Source organism: Fusarium tjaetaba (genome assembly GCF_013396195.1).
Source record: "Fusarium tjaetaba strain NRRL 66243 chromosome Unknown NRRL66243_c0000281, whole genome shotgun sequence".
NCBI classification, from domain to species: domain Eukaryota; kingdom Fungi; phylum Ascomycota; class Sordariomycetes; order Hypocreales; family Nectriaceae; genus Fusarium; species Fusarium tjaetaba.
The window spans coordinates 11,993-34,182 of record NW_023501477.1 but is presented as its reverse complement, the minus strand read 5'-3'; the positions used below and the strand labels follow the sequence as shown (position 1 = coordinate 34,182).

General features: G+C 48.9%; 9 protein-coding genes across 9 annotated transcripts; 6 read left to right on the top strand and 3 right to left on the bottom strand.

Annotated features, from left to right (window-relative positions):
* Positions 1-184: 184 nt before the first annotated feature.
* On the bottom strand, positions 185-3,520 carry FTJAE_11388 (ATH1-Acid trehalase vacuolar; the record flags this gene model as incomplete). The annotated part of the gene is made up of 4 exons (XM_037344325.1): positions 185-1,279; positions 1,332-1,619; positions 1,669-3,402; positions 3,509-3,520. 4 exons carry the CDS (start codon positions 3,518-3,520, stop codon positions 185-187), a joined length of 3,129 nt encoding a protein of 1,042 aa, XP_037201459.1.
* Positions 3,521-5,564: 2,044 nt separating this feature from the next.
* On the top strand, positions 5,565-8,105 carry FTJAE_11387 (sulfatase; the record flags this gene model as incomplete). The annotated part of the gene is made up of 1 exon (XM_037344324.1): positions 5,565-8,105. One exon carries the CDS (start codon positions 5,565-5,567, stop codon positions 8,103-8,105), a length of 2,541 nt encoding a protein of 846 aa, XP_037201458.1.
* Positions 8,106-8,979: 874 nt separating this feature from the next.
* On the top strand, positions 8,980-11,334 carry FTJAE_11386 (kinesin light chain; the record flags this gene model as incomplete). Its single annotated transcript, XM_037344323.1, has 3 exons — positions 8,980-10,012; positions 10,060-11,289; positions 11,327-11,334. The coding sequence occupies 3 exons, from the start codon at positions 8,980-8,982 to the stop codon at positions 11,332-11,334; spliced, it is 2,271 nt and encodes a 756-aa protein (XP_037201457.1).
* A 1,547-nt stretch (positions 11,335-12,881) lies between these two features.
* On the top strand, positions 12,882-13,655 carry FTJAE_11385 (endoglucanase IV precursor; the record flags this gene model as incomplete). The annotated part of the gene is made up of 1 exon (XM_037344322.1): positions 12,882-13,655. The coding sequence occupies one exon, from the start codon at positions 12,882-12,884 to the stop codon at positions 13,653-13,655; it is 774 nt and encodes a 257-aa protein (XP_037201456.1).
* Positions 13,656-14,059: 404 nt separating this feature from the next.
* FTJAE_11384 (uncharacterized protein) lies at positions 14,060-15,124 on the top strand (the record flags this gene model as incomplete). Its single annotated transcript, XM_037344321.1, has 4 exons — positions 14,060-14,164; positions 14,220-14,449; positions 14,499-14,833; positions 14,883-15,124. The coding sequence occupies 4 exons, from the start codon at positions 14,060-14,062 to the stop codon at positions 15,122-15,124; spliced, it is 912 nt and encodes a 303-aa protein (XP_037201455.1).
* Positions 15,125-15,750: 626 nt separating this feature from the next.
* FTJAE_11383 (Zn(2)-C6 fungal-type DNA-binding domain protein) lies at positions 15,751-17,406 on the top strand (the record flags this gene model as incomplete). The annotated part of the gene is made up of 1 exon (XM_037344320.1): positions 15,751-17,406. One exon carries the CDS (start codon positions 15,751-15,753, stop codon positions 17,404-17,406), a length of 1,656 nt encoding a protein of 551 aa, XP_037201454.1.
* A 122-nt stretch (positions 17,407-17,528) lies between these two features.
* On the bottom strand, positions 17,529-18,790 carry FTJAE_11382 (dTDP-glucose 4 6-dehydratase; the record flags this gene model as incomplete). Its single annotated transcript, XM_037344319.1, has 3 exons — positions 17,529-18,031; positions 18,082-18,617; positions 18,666-18,790. 3 exons carry the CDS (start codon positions 18,788-18,790, stop codon positions 17,529-17,531), a joined length of 1,164 nt encoding a protein of 387 aa, XP_037201453.1.
* Positions 18,791-19,356: 566 nt separating this feature from the next.
* Positions 19,357-20,338, top strand: FTJAE_11381 (dTDP-glucose 4 6-dehydratase; the record flags this gene model as incomplete). Its single annotated transcript, XM_037344318.1, has 2 exons — positions 19,357-19,836; positions 19,889-20,338. The coding sequence occupies 2 exons, from the start codon at positions 19,357-19,359 to the stop codon at positions 20,336-20,338; spliced, it is 930 nt and encodes a 309-aa protein (XP_037201452.1).
* A 325-nt stretch (positions 20,339-20,663) lies between these two features.
* Positions 20,664-21,779, bottom strand: FTJAE_11380 (uncharacterized protein; the record flags this gene model as incomplete). Its single annotated transcript, XM_037344317.1, has 2 exons — positions 20,664-21,648; positions 21,697-21,779. 2 exons carry the CDS (start codon positions 21,777-21,779, stop codon positions 20,664-20,666), a joined length of 1,068 nt encoding a protein of 355 aa, XP_037201451.1.
* Positions 21,780-22,190: the final 411 nt, after the last annotated feature.

Here is a 22,190-nt window from a genome sequence, read left to right as displayed (position 1 = left end):
ACTTGCGCATTAAGTATACGGCCTTGCACTGTTCAGAGTAAATTTTTGAAGGAGGAAGCTAGGCACAGCCAGGAAGTATTAAAAGCATAGCCTCAGCACAGATTACAAAAGTGTCCTTCTTAGAAAGAAACATATTCTCTTGTCCTACGGCCACCATTGACCCTTATACCGTACACAATCGCCTTCAGTGAAGGATAACCCACTCGGCGACCGTCGCGCCCGTACCATTCCCAGCCTTGACATCCACCGCATCCAATGCCTGGTTCCCCGCGATCAACAACGTGGCGTATCGAGATAAAGGAACAGGATCTGGAAGAGTGACATTGGTAGTGTTCCCAGTAGGCATGACGACTGCATCCAGATTATCCGTCTTGGCGTTGTATGCATCCGAGAGCTTGACTTTCTTTATAGACACAACGACATCATATCCCGAGTCATGGCTTGATGTCCCATAGACCTTGGCCGGATCATCAATGGTCTTGTTGTGAAACAGAACTGTGACGTTGACAGGTGGTGCATCGGCCCAATCGAAATAGAAGCCCTTGACCTCAGATCCAACATCCTTTCTCGCAAGGGATACAGTCAGTGAGCTGATCTCAGCGGCCTTGGAGGGCTGCCACTTTGTCGAGGTAGCTCCGTCCACAGCTCCGAGGGGGAATTGCCCTGGCTCGTAGGAGTTGGAAGACTTGACCGGTCGGCACTGAGCGAGATTGCCGTGCACAGTGTTGACACTGCCTATCTGTCTGTTCTTGATGACAACAGGCTCGTCGAATGACAGATGATGAAGTGCAGACTCCCCTTGCTTTCCAGCGTAGACCGCAATGCTCTTATTGGCGTACCGCGAATCCGCAACATCAAGAGGTTTAGTCGTCGGATGTCGAGAAATAACAGTATGCGTGTAGTTCGACCAAGCAGAGATAGGCCAACCCCTCCAATAGAACGTTCGATACTTGAGATACGGAATTTGAGGCGGTAGGTTCGGATTCACATGAAGGCCCTGATCAGGAATGAGTCGTAGGCCGAGGTATCCAAAGATAGTCACTTGGTTAGCGCCTCCATGCCCAGTCAGGAAGGGATATGCCGGATGCGTGCCACCATTTGTGGTCGCGTTGTCGACCAACTGTTCGGAAAGCTGATAGAAGGGAGCTCGTGTATAGGGCTTGTAAGAGTACTGTGCGTAGGTGTATGCTGAGCAACCGGACGGTGAGAGCTCATCGGCAACGATGGAGTAGATTGCCCAGGTCATAGCTGGTCCATCAGGGGATTGCTTGTTCGCGTACTAAGACATTCAAGTCAGTATTTAGTCGCTTTACTCGTTTCAATGAGCTTACATAGTCGAGGTCATCCAGTCCATTCTGATCAGTGTAGTTATCGTTGTAGCCCAACGGAAAGCTCATGAGCACCACGTCAGCCTGCTTCACGATAGCACTGCCATTCATCGTCGTAAACTCCAAAGTTATGCCGTTTTCTCGGATGAAAAGCACATCAGAGGCTATTTCGTCCTGCGTCTTGTTCTCCGTCATTCCAAACTGTCGGCGAATCTTGTTGGCCTGGATCAAGGTCTCGGAAGCAAGTGCCATGGTAAAGCCGCCAGCGTCGATGTGGTTCGCATACTCGTCCTATATCATGTCAGTATTCGCATCGAGACAAATGCTCGATTGGACTTACCGGATCAGTCATGTTCGTGATAGTCCACGATGACCCATTCGGCTTCAACAAATCCGCAAAGAGGTTCGCAACCGAGTCATAGATCGGCAACAGCGTCTCCTTGAAGAAGTCGGTATCACCACTCGTAACCCACTGATTTACCAAAGAGATTCCAATATCGCCATTCAGATGGTACTCATAATCCCAGCAAGGACCAGTAGCAGTACAATTCCCGAACCTTCCACTAGTCCAGGGATATACAGCCGCTGAGTCAGAGAACTTGGTCTTGTTTTGAGACCCAGCATAAGAAGTCGCGATGTTCTTCTTGGCTTGATCGTACTTGGCCACGCGGTAGTTCGTTATACGCTGAGCAGCTTCGGGGTGCGATGTTGTGAGACCGGGTTGCATGAAGAGGTCTGCGTCCCAGAAGATTAGGCCGGCGTAGGAGTCGGATGTAAGCCCGCCGACGGAGATACTGTCGACGTTGACGGGGGCTCCTGATACTGCCTTCTGTGCATTTTTGCCGACTGTGTTTTGGAGGAGGTAGTAGGTGTTTGTGACGGCGATGATGGAAGAGTCGATGATGTACTCATCACCAGGGAGTGTCTTGTTCTCGGGAGAGGCATAGCTATCCACAGAGTCACTCGGCATGACGCTCTCCCACTCCTTGACATGGGAAAGAAGAGTCTTCTCGTATCCTTCCTCTATCGCTTTACGTGAAGCTTCCTTTGCGGTCTTTTCAGGATCATCAAAGGCGTCAGAGGAAGCGGCACCCACGTATTTGGTGATCTGAACAGGGACACCAGCGGAGAACTTGACAGGAATGGCTTGTGCGATGGATGATTCGTTGGTGTGCACATACGGCTTTCCATGGACCAATTTGCGACGGGATAGGTCTAGCGACTTCGATCCGTTGACTTGTGCGTAGATATAAGCGGTCACGTTGGCGATCCCGTTTGGTCGTACAGCTGAGAATATGGCGCCGTCATCATCCTCGCCTGACTTGACAAAATCTGAGCGCACTGCCGAGTATCCATCAATCACATTGACAACCGTCGCTTCGGAGTCGATGGATGGAACGACTGTTAGATCCACGATAGCCTGGTTGACGTGTAGTTTGTGCGCGAACAGTCGGTACTTGATCTCATACGACCCCTTCCCCTTTGGCTTCCAAGTATACGACCACTCCAAAACTCCAGCTTTAAAGTCGTAGGTAGACGTAAAGTTATGAACGGTCCGATTATCCACCGTCGCATCAAGATACACATCATCTCCAAGATCGAGAATAAGCCCACTCCAGTGCGGAACACCACTGATGACACTCTCATAGCCATACTGCAAAAGCCACGGAAAATTCGTTCCATTCGTCTTTGGCTGCGCATCGTAAAAGCCCGCAATGGTAGCAAAGGTCTGACGCCTCGAGAAGAGCGGCCAGCCGTTGATGACGCCACCTTCTTCGTCGAGGTCAATCTCGAAGAACGGGCCGACGGCAGCGACGTTGATGCCGAGATAGCCGTTTGCTACGGATCCGCGAGATTGGTAGTGGCCTTGGTCGAGATTGGTTGTGCTGAGGAGCCAATTGTCGTTGTCCCATGTTACGCGGGGGAATGAGGTGTTGTAGATGTTTTTGCTGGCTTTGGTTGAGTGGTTTGATGTGCTATGACGTTGATAGCAGTTTTTAATGCGGTCATGGTCGGGAGTGCTGGTTGCCAGCGTTACTGAAGAGAGAAGTGCCAAAAGGGCATAATTAAGATACTACATCGGAGGAATCAGTATTCGAGTGATGGGAAGTTTTAAAAAAGAGTATTTTGAGAATTTTAAGCCTGATGAATTTAAGAGTTTGTGCCGAGTCCTGACATACCGAAGAAAGCATGGTGTCAGTTACACCAATTGGTGGTTTACACTCAGTACCGGCTGATTTTACTAGATACTTCTCACAGATGCACGGTACGATATGTAAACGACCTGGAAAATAAGTCTTAAAGACTCAGAACAAGAGCTCAATGTTATATTTAACATGTTGATGAAAATAAGCAAAAAGCCCAAGACCGGGAATCAAGACAATGCCAGAATCTTGGTTAACCCCGCAAATTAGCTCTGCAAGTCGTGAAATTACTAACGGCATTTGTTCAAGACTGCCAAGTCGGCCCGAGCTTGGCGCTCATCATTTCCTGGTTGAGCTAAATTATGTCATTATTCAGTGGTAGATTGGTGATCCGGAGTAAGCGGCATTCATTCAATGCGGGGAGTGACGATGGCGGGGGAACATTCTGGTGCCTCAACGCTTGACAACCTGATGTTAATTCCTAGAGATTCTTTTCGAAGCATCGCAAGAGATACGGTTAGATTATAATGGCATAATGGTAATAAAACACCTCTTACATCTCCTCATTTGGCCCATTTCTGACTGTGCTTGCTCCCCTGCGCTTAACCATGCTCACAGTACACTTACGGCCCAAAGAGTAGGGCGCCGTAAAAGGTTGATCGGAACGCTTCACAAAACCAGTATCATATATGCTGCAATGAAGTTCGAGGCGTTAAAACTCCCATCGCCAATGTCACCGTTGAACCAGAGCCTTTTATTGCTAAGGAAATAACAAGTGATTTCTTCAGCTGCATGTGCCGTTGGGTGATTTACCCTACACAATTGGGTCCTTGAGATTCCAACCAATCACAGCCGCACCTTCGTATAATCCCAGAGGAAGGATCAATCGACACAGCCCGTAGCTCTAAAAGTAAAGCCACTAGACACATGCATGAATATCTAATAATATCTGTCAATGAAGAGGATACTACGGAGTATAAACTCATACGATAAAGATTCCGGACAGGAACAATACCTTGTGACCTCCCTGAAAGGAACGAAGTGTACATGACATCATCTAATCGTTCAATCAGCACTTTGGTAAACTTTAGTATTGGAAAACGTCTGATGTGACGGATGATCTGAATCTAGATGGTGAGCGCGGATTCCCGTGTCAGATGTATTTTATAACCCCGCGGGCAGCCGAGGATAAAATGGGTATTTGCGGAAGACGATCATCGTTCAGGCAGGAGCTGAATGAGGATCCTGGTCAGCTAAATCAGCCCTGAATCCTTCACTCGCAGGGCGCGGAAGCCGACAAGAAATGACCAGAACGGGAAGCTGCCGAAATCCCGTTTTGCGCACTGCCACAATCCGTTGAAGCCACAAAATGTCTGTGCCGCCAAGGGGGGTCTAGAATCTGTCTGGAACAAGTTAACCCGTCTTAGCCGTTAGCTCGTCCAATGCGACATTTTCGCTTAACTCAGCACAGCCCTACAAATTTTACACAATCTCAACATTAAGAAGAATCCTTCAGGCGCCATGATCTGTTCCAAGCCCCTTTCCAGAGACACAAAGTTTCTTGTGTACAGTTGTGTCTCTGTTGATGAAACATGAGAGAAATGAGACATCCCTCGACGTCAGCCCAACCAAACTAACCCGGCTGTCGGCAAGGACTCCAAACTCAATCTTGCACGACGACACACGGCACAACTTGCCGTCTGTTACGCCCCATCCCATCAAGTCAGGGGAAACCTGCCACTTAGCCGGACCCAGACCCCTAAAACCCACTCCGCTGGCATTGACTCTAGCCCAGTCCGTACTAGACCTGAAAATCCAATACGAGCGAAAATACGACTCGACAAACCAAAATGCTTCGTCTGCGGCGCGGTCTACGGACAAGTAAGCGCTATTAACGGTCCAGATTGCTCGCGTGCTCTACTGCAATAATGCACTGCCCAAACCATGTTCGGTCAAGTAATGAGGCTAGGCACATGGAGTATGGGGTGATAGGGGAGGGGAGGGGAGGACCTTATTTAAGAAAAAGGGTCTTGGCTCCCTGTTTCTAGTTTCTCTTCCCTTTTCTCGCTTTTTAGTCAGCGCGTTGTTCAATATGGCACCCTTCAGGAGGATATGCTTGCTGTACGCCTCAAAGTTAGCTAACCAGCGCCTGGCGTTCACCTTGACCCTGTTGGCAGTATGTGCTGCCAAGGGAGTGCATCTTCATAATCACAGAGCTTCAGTGACGCCCAAGCGCATGCTTCTCTTCTTTTTCTCCTTCTTTACCCAAGATGTCCTTTTGCTCCTTCTAATCAGACTTCTCCTGAGCCATTGGGTGCCTGGTGCTGCCAAGCCACGGAGAGTCGTCAATACACTTGCATACTCCTTGATGACCTACAACACTATCATTTGCACTGTCTCAGTTTCTTTTTATCTAGTATCGGGGTCTGAAATCCACTGGCGCAATATCGGTTTTATGGCTGATCCTACGGCGCAAGCGATTATTCTATCGGGTCTGACTGCTTTCATCGGTGTCTTTGGTGTCTTCGCTTGCCTAGCCGCACTGCTTCAGTTCCCTTGCTACACCCTCTTCGGCTGGGGTGGAGACCTCGTCAATTGGCCCCTTAGCTTCATCTGTCGCAAATTGGGTCATCGATTTAGCTACGATGCGGTATGGCAAGGAGAAGACCTTTCATGGCTCGATATCGAGAGCAGCGCGTATCACGACAAGGAACTCAAGCGAAAGCTCAGCTCACCTTCAGTCTCGCTGTTGAGTTCACCACGAAGCTCAAGAGGAGGTTCACCAGTACGAAGCTCTCGATTCGGGCGTTTTCTACGGATACTTCCTTACCCGATTGTTACTCTTCTATTAACGGCACTTTTTATCCTGACTTTTATCCGACCCAAGGACCCTTCATTGATCTTTCTTTCTTGGACTACTGGGCTCTTACCCTTCGTCGACTTTGCCTCGTCACCATTCCTCGACAATCTCCCTTTGGTTTTCGGAAAGGGAGTACAGCGAACCTGGGACGATCGAACCGCACTCGTACAACCTACCCCTTTCAGCTGGCTTCCGATGGACATACCAGCTCTGGACGGATTCAAAGACTGGTATCTCGATCAACCGCACTATAGCGCCAAGTCGGACCCTATGAGAGTGTCAAATCTAGACGAGCCATTGCGGGATTCCCTGAAAGGAAAATTAGAAAAGCTCAACATTCGACATGTAGTTCTATTCTTCCTGGAGAGTACCCGACACGATGTATTTCCTATCAAAAAAGATGGACTAGTCTGGAATCGCTTTGCGGAGACCTTTCCGCATGGTCTGCCACAAGAAGTTCAGGAGAAACTTGCCAACTTGACACCAACAGCAAACTACATCACAGGCGATTACGCAGACGGTTTCGAACACGCCAGCAAACCGGTACGAGGAGGGATTCGCTTTACAAACGCACATACCTCAGGAACATACACCCTCAAAAGCCTAACAGGTTCAATCTGCGGTTTATCCCCTCTAGCAGCAGATTTCAACCTCGATTACAGCCATCACATCTACCAGCCTTGCTTGCCGCATATTTTCAACGCACTCAATAAAGCAGAGGAGAGACAAGCCCGCACAAAGGAAGCCAGCCAAAAGGACAAGTGGAAGTCGTACTTTTTCCAAGCTGCGAAACTCAACTACGATAGCCATGGTGCTTTGATGTCGGCGATGGGTTTCCCGGATGAGGGGATTATTGGCCAGGAATATCTTCGCAGCGCGAACGCAAGGCATGGACCTGTCACGTTGGAGAATATTAATGACTTTGCCTTTGAAGAAGATCCACTGGAGGACTATATTACTGATGTCTTCGAAAGCGCCAACAAGGAGAACAACCGTGTATTTCTGAGCCATATCACATCGACCAGCCATCATCGGTTTCACATGCCCAAGAGAGAAAAGTATACACCTCTAGCGAACGGTGGCCATCTCGATATGATGTCACGATATATCAACACAATCGGATACGAAGACAGATGGATTCGCAAGGTGCTCGATATCTTGGACAAACAAGGAGTTGCCAATGAAACCTTGGTCATCTTTCAAGGCGACCACGGTGTATCTCTCCCAGAGAATGACATCGCCTCGCCATACTATAACCCCAATGTCGGTGTTGAGCATGTCCCCCTTGTCCTCTCCCACCCGCATCTCCCAGCCTTCGACGTAGAAGAAGGCGTGCACGCAACTCAAATCCTCCCCACAATCCTAGACATCCTCCTCGAAACAGGCTCCCTCAGCAAAACAAGCCGACAAGCAGCCCAGGACCTAATACGGAATTACGAAGGGCAATCGCTTCTTCGACCTTTAGCTACGGGTAATGGTCAATGGCAGTTCACAATCACCAATCCTGGGCGTGCTATGCTTAGTATCCGAGATGGTAGGTATCCAGAGCGTCATCTTGTAGTGCCGATAATAGAACACGTGGCGTGGAAGCTGGCGGATTTGACGAAGGATCCTTATGAACATAATCCTGTACAGGCGTTGGATTTTAAATCGTTCTTGGAGGAGGTGGAACAGAGGTTTGGAAGGGATGTTGCGGAGTGGGCGGAAGAAGGTGCTTTTATGACGAGATGGTTTGTCAAGGAAAACAGCAAGCGTTGGCGTTTTGATCTTTAATATTCATGTATAATACTGTGCAGGGAGAATAGATAAAAATACATAGAAAGATGTCTATACGATGGTAGACCATCTCTTATCTGAGCAGCAAGTGACATAAAAATATGGCAGAGAAGACCTCGAATGGTCTGATGCCTAAGCCATGTTATTCAAGGCATCCAGAGCCCCATGGAATATTTTGAGCTCCTAGTAGTAAATGTTACAGCGACAGGCTTTCTCGACTGGGCATCAATTACTTCATCATTGGTCATCTGTCGACGGACCGGGCCGGGCCTAGCATGCTAGGAACAACTTGGATAAAAGCGTAAATCGCAGAACTCGTTACCTACATCCTCAAATTGCTCGCAGCCAACTTGAGTCATTAACGAATGAGCTTCTCTGTGTCTTTTGTATACGACACTCCGGATTCTAGTAATATCTCTAATCCTGGCAACTTCGTGCTCATTTGGATCACGAGAACCCAGATACTGTATCAGACAAAGTCTGACCGGTAGGGCGCCACCTTTGCGATGATTGGATGCAAATCGCGGGCATTGGTTATTCTGGCAAGGATCATGAGACTGTTGCCTGCAAAAGTGCATAACCAACAGACAGAGCTGAAAATTACCCCGCTCCATCATCTTCAACCCGATCTTTCTCTTGCAACACAACAGACAGACTTCGATACATCAGCAAAGGACATAGCAGCTATAAGCGCTCTTTTTCTGCTATTGTATTGGCTCTGTTGCCTCGTTGAGGCATCAAAGATCGCTGTGGCTGACTGAGAGCCGATCGCCGGACCCTGCCTGTCCAGACGGCGGCAAAGGGCGTCAATTGCGCATCTCAATGCTGAATCACCGACTGGGCAGTCTCGCCTAGTCAACGGTGTCCCAAAATGAACTCTCAGCACGATGCTAGGGTTTTAGTCAACACCTCCGATACCCATGCGAGCTCAGCAAACTGCCAACCGCCTCGCCCTGATGACCGCCGTGGCTTCGAGATAGCTATTATTTGTGCGTTGACGCTTGAAGCAGATGCTATCGAAGCATTGTTCGATCATCACTGGGAAGACGACGGCCCGCCGTTTGATAAGGATCCAGGCGACCCTAATGCATATTCAACAGGAGTAATTGGTCGTTTCAATGTGGTCCTCGCATACATGCCAGGAACGGGCAAAGTCAATGCCGCCACCGTCGCTGCCAACTGTGGAAAAAGCTTTCCAAGTATCAAGCTTGCTCTCGTGGTCGGTATCTGTGGCGTCGTCCCGTTCAGCCCTACCAAGGACGAGATCATCCTGGGCGATGTCATCATCAGCAACGGAGTCATCCAGTATGACTTTGGTCGACAGTTTCCCGAGCGCCTGGTTCGTAAAGATACGTTACTAGATGTCCCTGGCAGACCCAACCTCGAGATTCAGGGTATCTTAACAAAGCTGCAAGGCCTACGACACCGCCGCCAATTAAGCGCTAAGATCGAAAGCTTTCTAGATATTCTCCGTCAGGATCCGGAGCTTCACGCTGAGTATCCCGGAGCTAACGAAGATAAGCTCTTCGAGGCTACCTATCGTCACGTGGATGACCAAAAGCCGTGTGAGCAGGCTGGATGTAAAGGCGACCTGGTTGAGAGAGACCGCCTGTCGACTTCAGATGTTCCTCCAAAACCAGTTGTCCACTTTGGTTTGATGGCTTCTGCAGACACAGTCATGAAGTCCGGCGAAGATCGTGACCGTATAGCCTCGACGGAAGATGTCATTGCCTTTGAGATGGAAGGCGCTGGTGTCTGGAATAGCTTCCCGTGTATCATCATCAAGGGCGGCTGTGATTATTCTGATAGTCATAAAAGCAAGGTCTGGCAACGATATGCAGCAGCCACAGCTGCAGCTTGTGCGAAGGCTTTTCTGGGCTTCTGGACCCCATCAGTCACTCAAGGTTCGTAGTAACTAGCATTTAATGAATGTAATTAATTGTGTTTCCAGATGTCGTGCGTCTGACTGCAAACCTCAAGAGACGCTGCTCATTAGCAGATCAAGAATATATTGAACAGAGGAAAAGACTCGCTGAAGAACCCACCACAGAATCCAGGTGTCACTACCTACCACTGCAGAGGAACAAGAACTTTACAGGTCGCGAGGGAACAATCGCTGAGCTTCAAAAACTTCTCTTCACTGACCCTGATGGACAGCGAGTCGGTTTGGGCGGTTTGGGCGGCGTTGGCAAGACACAGATTGCCCTCCAGCTTGCACATCTTGTGAAGAAAGAAGAAAAGGCAGATTGCAGCTACTCGGTCATATGGATGCCCGCGTTGAGCATGGCGAGTTTCGAACAAGCCTGCACCGAAATGATTACGGAGTTCGGCATCCAGCGGGCTAATGAAGAGGGCTCCAAAAAAACATTCAAGAGGTTCCTAAGCTCAAAAAAGGCTGGAAAGTGGTTTCTTATCGTCGACAATGCTGATAGCATCGAGACTCTGTACGGAACGGCGGATGCCCCGGGAGGCATCGACGAGTTCATACCAGACTGCGAGCACGGTTACATTTTATACACAACCCGATCTCGTGAGGTTGCTGTTAGCGTGGCACAGAATAATGTCGTTAAGCTGTCAGAAATGGATGATGAGGATGCGAAGGCCCTCTTAGAGAGTTCATTGATTGAAAAGGGCCAGATGGAGGACACTGTTCTTATCGACAAGCTCCTACAAAAGCTTGCCTATCTACCTCTTGCTATCACCCAAGCTTCAGCATATATGAAAGTTAATGAGATCTCAGTCAACGAGTATCTCCACCTCCTCCAAAATACCGATCAGGATATGGTAGAGCTGCTCAGTTGTGGGTTTCGTGATAGGACTCACTACGATCCTTCCCAAGGCGCAGTTGCAACGACCTGGATTGTGTCTTTCAAGCAAATCCGCGCTCTCCACGAAGACGCTGCAAAGATTCTCTCTGTCACGGCCTATCTTGAACCGAAAGCGATACCTCGTGCCTTATTACCGCCTCTGGGGTCTGACCAAAAGATGGCTCGTGCTATTGGTACGCTCTGCGGATACAGCTTCTTGAGTAAACGAGAAGATGGGGAGACGTTCGACATTCATAGCCTCGTTCACCTTGCCGTCAAAAGATGGAATGAAGAAGAGGGACTCGAGGCAGGAACACGACAGATGGCATTCGCACACGTTGCTAAGGCATTCCTATATAACGACTGGGAGGACCGTGAGTTATGGCGGCAGTATATGCCACATGCACTCAGACTCCTAACAAGCACGTATGGTGCCAATGCTAGAGACAGATGCTTACTCGGATATAAGGTTGGCCGATGCTTGCTCATCGACGGACAGACAAGACAGGCAGTGCATATCCTTGAGTCTGTGGTTGAGGTCGGCAGGGCAACCTTGGCAGAAAATGACAGTAATCGACTGACAGGAGAGCATCAGCTTGGATTGGCATATATATTTCACGGGCAAGCAGAACAGGCAATTGGACTGCTTGAACATGTGGTTACAATGACCGCAGACCTAGCAGAGAATCACCCGGATCGGCTGGCATCACAATACGAGCTTGCAAGCGCATATGCAGCCGACGGAAGAATAAAAGAGGCAACTGAACTGTTTGAACATGTGGTTGCAATGACCGCAGACCTAGCAGAGAATCACCCGGATCGGCTGGCATCACAACACGAGCTTGCAAGCGCATATGCAGCCGACGGAAGAATAAAAGAGGCAACTGAACTGTTTGAACATGTGGTTACAGTCGAGGCAGAGACATTGCCAGAGAATCATCCAAGTCGGCTGGTATCGCAACACGAGCTTGCACGCACATATATAGCTGACGGAAGAATAAAAGAGGCAATTGAAATGCTTGAACATGTCGTTGCAGTTCAGGCAGAGACATTCCCAGAGAACCATCCAGATCGGCTGTCATCACAACACGGGCTTGCAATCGCATATAGAGTTGACGGAAGAAGAAAGGATGCAACTGAACTGGTTTAATATGTGGTTGCAGCGCGGAGCGTTGTGCTATCAGAGGACCATCCTGATCGGCTCTCATCAGAACACTCACTTGGAGTAGCATACCAAGAGAACAGGCAAACAAAAAGGGTAATCGAACTGCTTGAACATGTGGTTGCAGTCGAGGCAGTCGTACTATCGGAGGACCATCCTAATCGACAGGCATCAATAGAATGGCTGCAGTACTGCTATGATAGGTTAGAGGAGGTCAGTGTTTCAGGAGAGTCAAGCGGCTGTGACACTGTTGATGGAGTGTAATTAGCTCTCCAGGGCGTTACGAAAATGGGAGTTTGGACATGTACTTTTAGCAACTGATCGGGATTTGTAGAACAGAAGTCGACCATAGATTTGCTTTCATTATTCCTTGGTTATTCCAGTCGGGACTGTCACTTATCAACCTAGCTCCAGTGGCTGAGACAGGTATCATACCAAAAGACGTCACCACTGGCGGGCACTTCACTATAACCAAATACGCTAGAAGCGAGAGGGAAGGATATGGTATCACAAAAGCCGTGTGGACCCAACCATCTTGCTAGACAACATTTATGAAGACCTTTCGTAATACTACCCTTTTTCTGAAAATGGTCACTCGTGAGGGGAACTCACTAAAAGAGGCATCACTTTGCTTCCAAAAGAGCTATACGGAACATAGTGGACCGAATGAAACAGTCAGTTGCTGGCCATTTTGCCTATTATGGCTAATAGCAACCAGAGGGCTATTTAAGAGAGCCGTCCACTGATAGCAACAAGAAAAAACAACTTGACCAGTTTACTCTCATCCTAGAATATAAACACAAAATGTTGTCCATGACAGTTCGCTTCGCAGCTCTCAGTGCTCTTTTCGCATGCAAGGTTTTGGCTCATGGCCATGTATCCGAGGTTCTCATCAACGGCAAAAGCTACTACGGCCACGATCCCACTAAAGTCCCATATGTAACTCAGCCAGAGAGCATCACTTGGACAAACGGCGCCAAAGACAATGGCTTCGTCACTTCCACCGCGAGCGCACTGGCGTCTCCAGACATCATCTGCCACCTCAACGCTACCAATGGGCTTCTGACCGCCGATGCCAACGCTGGTGCGACCATTACGGTTCGCTGGTCGGACTGGCCTCAAGCCCACTGGGGCCCTGTTCTGGATTACATGGCGCGCTGTCCAAACGACGACTGCACCACTGTTGACAAGACCAAGTTGAAGTTCTTCAAGATCGATGAGTTGGGGCAGTTGACGAGGGGCACTGTGCCTGGGCAACCAGGGTACTGGGCAAACAATAAGCTTCGCGATGAGGACTTTTCATGGAACATAACGATCCCAGCTAAGTTGGCTCCTGGAAGCTATGTCCTCAGACATGAGATTATTGCCCTTCACGCGGGAGGTGCAGAGGGGTCAACTCAAATGTATCCTCAGTGTATCAACCTGGTTGTAAAGGGAGATGGCACCGCAAAGCCTGATGGTGTGTTTGCAACTGATCTTTACTCTTCCAAGGATCCGGGGTTGCTACACAATGTTTTCGTGGATGAGTGGAGTGATGCGAAGTACATCATTCCAGGACCTTCGGTAGTCTCGTTTTAGGGCAGATGCCGTGTTAACATTCATCAAGGGCTTTCCTGGGCCTGTAACTTGTTTTGCGGACAATGATCAATTTAAGATTCCGTCTTGATTACTTTTGAACCCCGCGCGCTGCCCGATTAGGAAAACGCGCGCTTTCTGGCATGAAGCTTAGCTGGATTTAAGGATACTTACGGATATTTATGGATCATTTCGGACACCCACTTAGAAGTTATTAGTCCATGATATCGGGTAACACGTGTTTGAGGTTAGGAATTGTCGGTCTAGACTGGCTGAACTCTTGGGTATAAAGCTGGCTGGTCCCAAGCTACGTGCTGCATCAGCATTTCAGTCAAAGAAAGTTTCATATACGCCATACATAATAGTACAAAGACAACTTCTCTTGCATTCCTTCTCCGAGACTGAAAATGGTCGTCGTTGCTGTAGCTGGAGGAACTGGTGGCATAGGCGGCGCTATCGTCGACACACTTCGCCCAAGCCCTCACCATAAGATGATCATTCTAACTCGCAAGGTAAGATATCCAGCGTTAACTACAGACCCATACACAATTGTCTAAACCCATATAGATCCCCATTACATCTCAAGCGACCGATACTTTTGTCACTCTCGATTACAGTGACATCGACACGATGGCAAAGGCCCTCGATGACAACAATGTCCACACTGTCATTTCGGCCCTTCGTGTTTTTGATCCAGATTCCTCCGAGGCAGAGAGTAACCTCGTCAAAGCGACAGCCAAGGCCAACACTCCGAAACGGTTTATCGCAAGCGCTTGGGGCATCGAATATGCCGACACGTAAGCTCTCTCCCTCCATCTCCTGTGCCATGATGTTGACAAAAGCTAGGACACCGGTCGGCGAAGCGCGAGGTCGCACTTTAGTCGAACTCCGCAAGACAGACCTAGAGTGGACTTGTTTCGACAACGGGTTTTTTCTTGACTATTATGGCCCGCCGACGTTCAAATCTTACATGCAGAGGGTCGCTTGGGCTATTGATATAGCGAACAAGAAGGCCGGAATTCCTGGGACGGGAAATGAACCGATGACGTTCACGTATACCTTCGACGTCGCCAAGTTTGTGGTTGCAGCTTTGGATCTGCCCAAGTGGGAGGAGTTGATGTATTGCTACGGCGAAAAGACGACGTGGAATAAGGTCCTCAAACAGGCAGAGAATGCTATAGGTAAGACCAGGACCCAAGACTACTGGTTTCAAAGCTGACAAGACGATAGGCTCCAAGTTCGATGTCTCGTATGATCCTGTCGAGAAGCTGGAGAAGGGAGAGGTTACTGAATTTCCTTTCAACATAAACGCGGCCGGTCTACCTCAGAAGGTGCTTGAAGGTCTCATGTCACTCTGGGGCCGGTATGCCTTGGAGGGAAAGTATGATATGCCGACGGACAAGGCTCTGAATAAGGTACTCCCGGATATCCAGCCGTTGAAGATGGAGGATGTACTGGGATTGTGGCAGTGATGCACTCAATCTTGGAACTATGTATCTGACATTGCGGATGAGTTATGTAGCTGGATCTTGATGGCTGTTGGATTAGTCGCTCGACAACGTCACTTGTTAAGTATCGCGTATTTGGTACGACACATAAAGATTATAGGCTGGAGTCTCATCTAGCTTTAAATCCTTTCTCCTTCTTCACTGTGCTTAGATTCGAACCGAAACTTGCTGGTATTCTTCCAAATGGCCCGTATACTGAATATCTCACGTAAACCGGTCCGAGCAATGTTTAATCTTTAAAGTATAAAAGTGCCCGGATGACATGATGTCAACTAGAAAGGAAAAATGCGAATTCTCAATTTTTCCGGTATAAATTTTACTTAAGAATCCCGTCTAACGAGGACGTGTCTACCAATACTATCATCCCTCGACATCATTTACCTTTACGCTCCTATGGCATTCTAAGTGGAGACCATATCAAGATGGACAACCTAGCTGAGATCCGCTATACTCTTTTAGGAAATCGCGCGCTCGCCCTTTTTGGCTCCATCATTTAACCTTAGTACGTCACTTGGTCGAATTCCATTTCTTAACCAACGCAAAGAAACCTAAAGCGAAGTAATAATCCCGCAGGCTCCAGGTATCCAGCAATGGCACGGGTCAAAAGCTGCTGGACATGTCGTCTTCGCCGCAAGAAGTGCGACCAGGGGCAACCGGCATGCCAAGCATGCTCGGCGCTAAACATCCAGTGCTACTATAGCCCGGATCGACCGGATTGGATGGATGGCGGCGCAAAGCAGGACGAGATGACGCGGCGGCTAAAGGCCCAGGTGAAGCAGGGTAAAGAGCGACACTATGTCCAAGTTCTCAACATTGGAGGTGCAGCCAATGCGGCGAGTGCAGAGAGATACAATGAGCACGATGACCCCCCGGTTTGGAAGTTTGAAGGAATCCCTGCTGTCGATGCCTTTCAGGGACTAGACGTGGACTTTACCATGATCTACATGGATCAGGTCTTCCCGTTTCTCTTCCCTTTCTACGCCCCTTCGATGATTCAAGGCGGACGAGCGTGGGTGTTGGATATCCTACGGCATAACAAGACGATGTTCCACGCGGCAATGAGCCTCAGCACGTATTTTTTCACTCTCGTTTTGTCAAGCGAAAATATGTGCGAGTACCAAGTATGCAGGCAGAACATCTGGACTCAGCTTGAAGGATATGCAAGCGATGGCATCAAGAACTTGAAGATAGAGGTTCTGGCAATGAATCAGCTGGAATCCATATCGTTGGTGCAGAGGGCGCGTGCCATGCAGAGTATCACGCAACAGATGTTTCTCGGAATGGCCATGGCAAAGACAAACGAGTCGAGTATGCATTTGGCTGCTGCAATATCCATATTCGAGGATATTCTTGAAGCCAATAGGGTCAATGACAGAGTCGACATGATGAAGATCATGGCCCTGCTAGAGAGACCATCATGGGCACCACTCACAAACCAGCGACCCGTCTGGAACACAGAACAAGCTGCCCTCCGCTTCTACTTTGCCATATTACTCTGGGCGGATGTCGTGTCCTCTACTTCCCTACAGACAGTACCTCGGCTTCGGAAATACTACCCTGATCTGATATCTCAGGATTACGGAGGCACTGCGAGGGATGGTCTGTTACGCATGGAGGAATACGTGGGCTGTGAGGGCTGGACACTTATGGCCATCGCTGAGACGGCGGCGCTCGATGTTTGGAAGCAGGAGGAACATAGAAACGGCAAGTTGGACGACGAGGTTCTCACCAAGCGGAAAGAGCATATAGAAGGGGCACTTGGAGATGGCCTGAGAAGCCTTGACGAGCGATGCAGCACTCGGGAGACACAGCCTCAGCGCATAATTCAGAGCTTTTATCGATCCAGCGACCCCAACCACCTCGTTAAACAAGCCGCAGCGACTCGTATCTGGGCCCACGCCGCACGAATATACCTCGCCATAGTAACGCTCGGGTGGCAGCCGAACAACCCAAGTGTCCGCGAGAGTGCAAGTGAGGTTCTCCGCCTGCTACAAGAGCTCGATGAACCTGCGATTCTACGCAGCGCTGTCTGGCCGTTTGGCGTGGCTGGGTGCGTCGCGGATGTAAGCCAAGAGAATGGTTTCAGAAATCTGGTAGCGGCATCTGGGTCACTGCGGTATTTTGGTCGATTGGGAGATGCGCAGGGGATTATGCAGTGTGTGTGGAGTAGGAGAGGAGAGCTTGGCGAAGAGTGGGATATGGCAGCGTGCTTTGGGATGGTGGGAGACCCTGTGTTGTTACTTTAAGGTCCGCTTGATGACTATGAATGTATAATATAATGATGACAAAGTCCAACTATGAATTAATTCCCGCAGAATGATGCGTTAATTGCCCCTCACAATATCAGCTAAGCAAGCAAGACCAAATATTAAACCTCCGGAAGACTCGTAGGCGTCACAGCCTGTTCCTCCTGTTTCTTGCTCAGAGCTTGAGGAAAGGGCGTTAAGACCGGGGATATATCACCCCACCACTTATCACCATACCGCTTATACCAATCAACCGTCGTCTTCAGCCCTTCCTCGAAACTTGTCTTTTGTGTCCAACCGAGCATCTTGAGCTTAGTCGCATCGACAGCGTATCTTTGGTCATTGAAGGGACGGTCATGTGTATGTTTCACCCAGCGCTGGAAATCAGTCTTATCCTTGACATCGATACCCATCTCGGTAAGAATGATGTGACAGAGCTCATGGTTGGAAATCTCGTCGCTGGAGCCAATGTTGTAGATTTGACCAATCTCGCCTTTGTGAAGAATGGTATCAAAGGCGTCAGCGGCGTCTCCTGCGAAGAGGTAACGTCGTGTTGGACTGCCGTCTCCATGAAGGATCACGGGTTGACCGCGGTGAAGTAGTGAGATGAACTTGGGTATGATTTCTACCACCAAGATTAGAGTCAAAGCAACAAAACGACAGGCGAGAACTTACTCTCAGGGTACTGATGCGGCCCATAAACGTTGTTACTCCTCACAATAATAACAGGAAGTTTAAAGCTCTTCTGATACGAATTCACCAGCATCTCCGCAGCAGCCTTACTCGCAGCATATGGATTCGTCGGCGAAAGAATACTCGCTTCAGGAAGATCATCATTCCCATGCGCAACCTCTCCATAAACCTCATCAGTAGAAATGTGGATGAAACGCTTGATTCCTACTGTTTTCGCACTCTCAAGAAGGACATGTGTGCCGTACACATTTGTCTCGGTGAAACTGTAGGAATTACCGAAACTGAGATCGACGTGCGATTGTGCTGCAAAGTGGAAGACTGTGTCGATGTTATAGCGATTAAGACAGTCTAACACTTCGCTTGGGCTTGTGATATCGCCTTGGTAGAAGGTGAAGTTGGGTTTTTCACGGAGAGCGCGAGTGTTGTTAAGAGAGGAGCAGTAGTCGAGTTTGTCGAATGATATGACGTTGTAAACGCCGGGGTAAGTGAGGACGAGGTGCCGGACGAGCCACGATGCACTGTTTTCTGGTCAGACTCTGTCGGTTTTCTCGTTGATGATTGCATACATGAAACCTTCACCTCCCGTGATCATGATGTTCTTGACATCTTGCTGAGTCTCGAATTTGGTGCTACCCGTTAAAATGGGCGCGTGCTGCCAGATATCCCGCTCGGGAAGAAAGCTGTAGCCCATGATTCCGTGATCGAGATGATGAAATGATGTAATTGGTGGGCAAAGCCTAAAGAAAAGCTTTTCTAACAGCTGCAACCAAGACTATTAAAACATTCATCTTCATCACCGACTGAAAAGGTGTACTATTTTCATATCCTTGTCTCATGAATGTTTTCAAATGTCGTATTCCCGTGCAATTCCCAAGCCCTGCCAGGGTGAGGCCCTTCGATGCACCAAACTCTATTCTCCCCTTCAACCCCTTCTCCCTTTGTGGCGGAACTTACAGCCGCCGAACGAAGCTCAACGATTAATGGAACAGTCCCGATTTTAGTTATCCACTATTTCACTCCGTGTCTCATTTCACAACACATTAGCTAACAAAATTGACCTCGAACTGCTTGTTGCAGGACTCCAAACCAAGCACATGAAGCTTAGACTTATGAGACATAGCAAAGTGTATGTAATCCAGATTGTTTCTCAGCTCTACCCGTAGCTAAGATTCCGCTCTCCAACTGTTCAGTACACCACCGTCCTTCTTCATACCTCATACTTCAACTCCCATCACATTACACAACACAGTCGTCACAATGCCTGGAATTGATCTCAACGGTTCAAATGGCACAAACGGCCTACACATCCGTAGACCAAACCGATTCCTCATCTGGGGCGGTCACGGCTGGATCGCCGGCCTTCTGAAAGACCTCCTCCTCCGCCAAGGCAAAGAAGTCTACACCACAACAATCCGCATGGAAGATCGCGAGAACGTCGCCAAAGCACTTGAGGTCTTCAAACCAACGCACGTTCTCAACGCTGCGGGCTGTACGGGTCGACCTAACGTCGATTGGTGCGAAGACAACAAGGCGCAAACTGTCCTTTCGAATGTCATTGGGACTTTGACGGTTGCGGATGAGTGTCATCGGCGAGGTGTTCATTGTACTGTTTTTGCGACGGGGTGTATATATCAGTATGATGAGGAGCATCCTGTTGGAGGCAAGGGGTTCAAGGAGACTGATGCTCCGAATTTTGATGGGAGCTTCTACTCTATGACGAAGGCTCACGTTGAACCTGTGAGTATTTCTGATCCCAGTACTATACGTGTCTAACATCATTTCATTACAGATCTTGGCAAGCTTTGACAACATCTTGATACTCCGTCTTCGCATGCCAGTCAGCGACGATCTCAACCCCCGCAATTTCGTCACCAAGATATCCCAGTACGAATTCGTAGTCGACATACCCAACAGCAACACCATTCTACACGACCTACTCCCTGCATCAATCATCCTGGCAGAGAGCAGAGATACCGGTGTTTACAACTTTACAAACCCGGGCGCTATCTCGCATAACGAGGTGCTCGGCTTGTTCAAGGAGATTGTTCGACCGGCGTTTACGTGGAAGAACTTTAGTGTTGAGGAGCAGGCCAAGGTGATCAAGGCTGGACGGAGTAATTGTCAGTTGGATAGTACTAAGCTGGTGAAGAGGATGAAGGGGTATGGGTATGAGATCCCTGAGGTTCACGAAGCGTATAGGCAGTGCTTTGAGAGGATGAAGGCTGCAGGTATCCAGTAGTGGTTAATATTTTTAACATTCTTTGATTTAGTGGTAGCTTTGACCTCAGAAAAGCTCTACTTATACGATCTGGTTCACTTTGCTATTCATACTCAAGACTCGTAACATCTTGTCTGAATTCTGAGCTACTTGTTTTGTTTCGAGGTGTCACTGGTGGCTCCCAGCTTTTGTTACTACTCAAGGTTTCCTGCAACGCTTCAAGTTGTTAGCTTCCATTCATCTGAGTTCTCTTATCGAATTAAACCTCGAGAAACATGATAAAGATGGCACGTTCTCATTGTTGCTATGCGGACTACTTATTTCCGAATGCCACACTCGTCCCCATCTACCAATCCTTCGCACAGTCCCCCGGTACAAACGGCGCCCAATCCATATCCAGCACCATCTTAGCCTCAGGACAATAATTGTAAATATGCTCCCGTCTCTTCTTCGTGCCCCAAATAGTCCCATGCATCCACCCCGTTCCACCAATATGATATCCCATAGGCTCATATGACCCATCCCGCCAATCATCAATCCCTTTCACCCACTGTCCCGGTCGTCCAGGCTGCTCCATCTGCTTCATCATGTTCACATGCTCACACTCCTCATCATCAAAGTCGCCTTCGCAGTTAGGGTTAGGTACTACCTCCCCAGGGCCGCCGTTCATCTCGCCTGAGAATAGCTGGGATACAGAGCCATTTGCGACTCGACCGTCGACATGATGGCCCAGGCGTGTTGAGAGCCATACATCCTCTGGATCGCTATCATTGGCGCGCTGTTGGTTCTGCAGAATGCTGATGATACTGCTTACCCGACGAATCGACAGCCCGCCATTCCCACCATACTTTCCTCTCGTATCCCACGGCGCTCCAACATAGTCATACCCCAAAAACTCATCAATAGTCCGTTTATTATTCGCGCAGAGTATGGAGTCCGTCTGAAAAACAAGCAACATCTCCGCCGGCTGCAGTACAGTATCATACAGCCATAAATTCGTCAAGAAGCGAGAAATCATCTCTTGGCCCGCAGTGCTCATATTCGAGGGTATATACGTCAAGTCCAATTTCCCAGACTTGACGTGCTCGCGCATGGCGGCGGAGGAGTTGACGTGCGCTACTGACTCGTTGGAGCCCATGAAGCGGAACTTCCAGTCTGGCGGCATCTGGTACATGAATTTGAGGATCAGAGGGGCTATGATGGGTTGCGGTCTGTTTTCTATGAGGAGAGCGACTTTGGACTCGTTGTATATGGATTGGTTGGCATAGTGAAGAGTGATCTTTGGGAGGGTCGGTAGAGGCACTTCTGTCAGGTTGAGGGTGATGAGGATACTGCAATTGTCAGTCTCGTCGCTATCAATAGAAGAGGGGAGTATTTACCCGGAAACGGTAATCAGTCCGATGATGGCGATTCGCGATAGTGACGATAGCCGTCGCTGCGCTTGAAAGATTGAACTGATCATTGTGATGACATGTAGAGATTGATGGCGATGGCGGGTACTGAAAGAAGCTGCTCACCCAGAAATAAGTGCGATTGCATAAATCGGAACAGCATTGCAAATCGTGCTGGATAATTAGCCCCCATGCTCGGAGTATCCTAAGTCTGACCAGACCTTAGTGGCAGACCTTGCGAAGGGATTGCCAAAAGGGGTATGGACAAGTCCAAGTACGCCACAAACTCATGCCCACTCCTTTGCCTGTTCACAAAGGCCAACTATGAACATGCAGACACTTTGTTCTTTTAGTTTGGAATCATGCATTGTCCTTCAGAGCCACTTGTCCCTAAGCCAAGAGGGTCGCTGAACCAACCGCGATTTCAAGGCCTCTCATTACTTTTCTTTTATGCACTTGCTCTTTCATGCCATTCCTCGCCA